At 34.8% G+C, this 3,151-nt stretch overlaps 1 protein-coding gene across 2 annotated transcripts; it reads left to right on the plus strand.

Annotated features, from left to right (window-relative positions):
- The first annotated feature begins 481 nt into the window (after positions 1-481).
- LOC110644065 (cyclin-D4-2-like) lies at positions 482-2,883 on the plus strand. Of its 2 annotated transcripts, none has more exons than XM_058141679.1 (6): positions 482-1,107; positions 1,482-1,568; positions 1,678-1,773; positions 1,905-2,106; positions 2,211-2,332; positions 2,519-2,883. In XM_058141679.1, the coding sequence occupies exons 1-6, from the start codon at positions 775-777 to the stop codon at positions 2,768-2,770; spliced, it is 1,092 nt and encodes a 363-aa protein (XP_057997662.1). In that variant the 5' UTR covers positions 482-774; the 3' UTR covers positions 2,771-2,883. The 2 variants fall into 2 exon arrangements, with proteins under 2 accessions (XP_057997662.1, XP_057997661.1); XM_058141678.1 differs by having other exon boundaries at positions 484-1,107; positions 1,675-1,773.
- Positions 2,884-3,151: the final 268 nt, after the last annotated feature.

The following is a 3,151-nucleotide window of genomic DNA, read 5'->3' on the forward strand; positions in this document are numbered from 1 at the left end:
CATTGCATTATAAACATGATTTCTATACCATTTTATTTTCTCCAAATTAGAAACTACAATAAAAGAATTAGAATGAAACATTCCTCAACTTTCTTTATTTTTTATGTTTTTATTTTTATTTTAAAATTAAATATTTTAATTTAAAAATATGATAAATTAGTAAAAAAAACAAAAAGAAGGAAAGAAAGTCTAAAATGATATAGAAGGAATTAATATAACATGATTTATAAATTTTTTATATTGAAATTGATAGTAAAATAAAAAATTATATAATTAATTTTAACTAATTTGAGATTTAGAATTAATCGTTGTATTTTAAATTTTATTTTTTTAAGGAAAAGAAAACAAAAAGAAAAAAATGGTGGTAATGAGGTTGTTGTCATGGCAAATCTTCTTAAGCAATATCTTTTCTTTTCTTCCATTTTAGTTCAGATAAATTTTTGGGCTTAATTTCTTTTCTTTTTCGGTTATCTCTACTTTACATACAAAGTCCCTTTCTCTCTCTGTCTCTCTCTCTCTCTCTCTCTCGCTTCTCGCTGTCTTGTTTCGCCCTAGAAATTGTATGTACATTGTCTACATAAAGGTCCTTCCTTTGCTATGCCTTCTACCCAGCCCCTGCCCCCATTCTCTCTCCTCCTATCTATCTCTATCTGGGTTTGTCACATATGAAGAAACAAAAAGCTTTTCTCTGTAAACCATAGATACAACCTTCTGTGACACTTTCTGTTTGATGAAATTTTCTTGAGTTTACGTCTCATATCTGCGGCATTGACAATGGCACAGAATCCTGGCCTAGCATTCTCGAGCCTTCTGTGTGCAGAGAACTCAAACACTTGTTTTGATGATCTTGATTGCAATGCCACAGATGAATTTGGGATTTCTCTTTCTTTGCATCATCAAGACAATCAAAGTCACAATCAAGACCTTTTTTCTGATAATGATAGCTGCAAATCCTTGTTGGGTTTTACGATTCATAGTGAAGACAGAGTGAAGGAAATGGTTAAGAGGGAAATAGAGCATTTGCCCAGAGATGATTACCTAAAGAGATTAAGAAGTGGGGATTTGGACTTGAGTGTTAGGAGAGAGGCTCTTGATTGGATTTGGAAGGTTGCTTATTTTTTTATTGGTTTCTTAAATGGGTTTTTGGATTTTGCTTCTGGTTTCTGCCAGTGGGTTTTCGTTTTCCAGCAACAATGTGTTTTTTGTTGCTTTCATTGATTTCCATTTGATTTCTGAAAGGAGTTGCTTCTGCCTTTTGATCAATCAATCTCCAAAAGTTTTTAAAGGATTGCTAATGTTCAAGTCCAGTCCCCTTCGCCAGTTGTATGGAAATTCTTTTGCAATTTGAAATTGGACTTCTCATCGTCCAAATGTTTTCAGTAAAATGCCTTATATGCTTTCCTCATTTGTGGCAAATAATTTGGTGTGCAGGATGGATTATTCACTGATTCTTATTGATTTCCTTTGCTCATGACCAACAGGCTCAAGCCCACTGCAATTTTGGACCGTTGAGTGTTTGCCTATCAATGAATTACTTAGATCGGTTCCTATCATTCTATCAACTGCCTGTAAGTGCGAAATTAGCATTTTTTTTCTCTTGTTAAACCGACTACAATGTGTTTTCTTGCTGATTGATTTGATCTTTGATTCCTCTATTTCACAATTGGTATATAGAAGGGTAAAGCTTGGACTGTGCAATTGTTAGCTGTGGCTTGCGTATCACTAGCAGTCAAAATGGAGGAGGCTAATGTGCCTCTCTCTGTAGATTTACAGGTATTAGTAGCTTCAAAATTAATTTTGAAACAACAATTTGTGTGTTCTAAAGTTGGTCATAATTTTCATGTTATTTTCCATCTCCTTGTCCTAATGATTTTTTTTAAAATTTTTTTTTCTCTTTTGGGTAGGTAGGGGAACCCAAGTTTGTGTTTGAAGCTAAAACTATACAAAGAATGGAGCTTTTGGTGTTGAGCACGTTGAAGTGGAGAATGCAAGCTCTCACTCCCTGCTCCTTCCTAGACTATTTCCTTAGCAAGATCAATGGAGATCAACCTCTATTAACATCATCCATAATTAGATCATTGCAACTAATATTAAGCACAATTAAAGGTTTGTCGTTTACTTTTTTTTAAACAAAAAATAAGTTTTGGTCCTGGATTGTCTTTTAGGATTAATGGGTTTTTGATGCAATGCTGTGTGGGAATTGAATGTAGGTATTGACTTCTTGGAATTCAGGCCTTCAGAGATTGCAGCAGCAGTAGCAATATCTGTTTCAGGAGAAATCCAAGCAGGGGACATTGATAAGGCAGTGCCCTGTTTCATCCAAGTAGAAAAGGTAAAAGGGCAAGGAAAAAAAAAGCATTGGTGTGGTGCCCACAGAAGTGAAAGTCCAAAGATAGGACAAAATTGCTTTTCCTAATGAAAGATCTTTTGGTTTGATCTTTTCACCAATTTGATGAGTTTGTGAAATGAAAGCCCTTGATTTTTTTTCCTGTTTATGGATTTTTTTTATTTGATGCAGGGTAGAGTATTCAAGTGTATTGAACTGATAAAAGACTTGTCACTGATTAGTGGGTCTGCTGTTGATAATGTGGCAAGTGCCTCAGCCTCATGTGTGCCCCAGAGCCCAAATGGGGTGTTGGATGCTGCATGCTTGAGTTATAAAAGTGATGATTTAACAGTTGGGTCATGTGCAAACACTTCACATAGTAGTCCAGACATTAAAAGGAGAAAACAAAGCAACAAGCCATCTCAAATGGAACACAAGTCTTGAGATTGTGTTGGTTTTTGGATGAATGATGGAATTGGATTTGGAGGGGGTGCCCTTTAAGTTACAGTAATATACAAGAAAAAAGAGAATGAGACACAGGGTTCTGTGAGGAATAAATAAAAGGTTCAAGGAAAAATTCAAGAGCTCCCAAGCTGTTCATATATTGACTAGAATTCTCAGCAACTAAGGCTAAGCTCATATTTATAACAAAGCTGAAGCTGATGGCTAGGGATTAATGTGGTGGTTCCTCTGCAGAGTTATACAGTTTTTGTTGTAGCTTCTTTTTCAAGTGAGAGAAAAAGAAATGAAAATATACATTTATATAGAGAATGAAAGTTATCTCTTGTTCAATTTCCATTTCCCCCTTCCATTAATAAGAACTCT

Source organism: Hevea brasiliensis, unplaced genomic scaffold, assembly GCF_030052815.1.
Source record: "Hevea brasiliensis isolate MT/VB/25A 57/8 unplaced genomic scaffold, ASM3005281v1 Scaf185, whole genome shotgun sequence".
Taxonomy (NCBI): Eukaryota; Viridiplantae; Streptophyta; class Magnoliopsida; order Malpighiales; family Euphorbiaceae; genus Hevea; species Hevea brasiliensis.

What these genes read in the sequence shown, in the direction of transcription:
- LOC110644065 (XM_058141678.1), top strand. Translation starts at nt 775, where the DNA reads ATGGCACAGAATCCTGGCCTAGCATTCTCGAGCCTTCTGTGTGCAGAG. An exon ending in CTCTTGATTGGATTTGGAAG is followed by an intron (nt 1,108 to 1,481) that starts GTTGCTTATTTT and finishes CATGACCAACAG; the next exon opens with GCTCAAGCCCACTGCAATTT. An exon ending in AATATTAAGCACAATTAAAG is followed by an intron (nt 2,107 to 2,210) that starts GTTTGTCGTTTA and finishes AATTGAATGTAG; the next exon opens with GTATTGACTTCTTGGAATTC.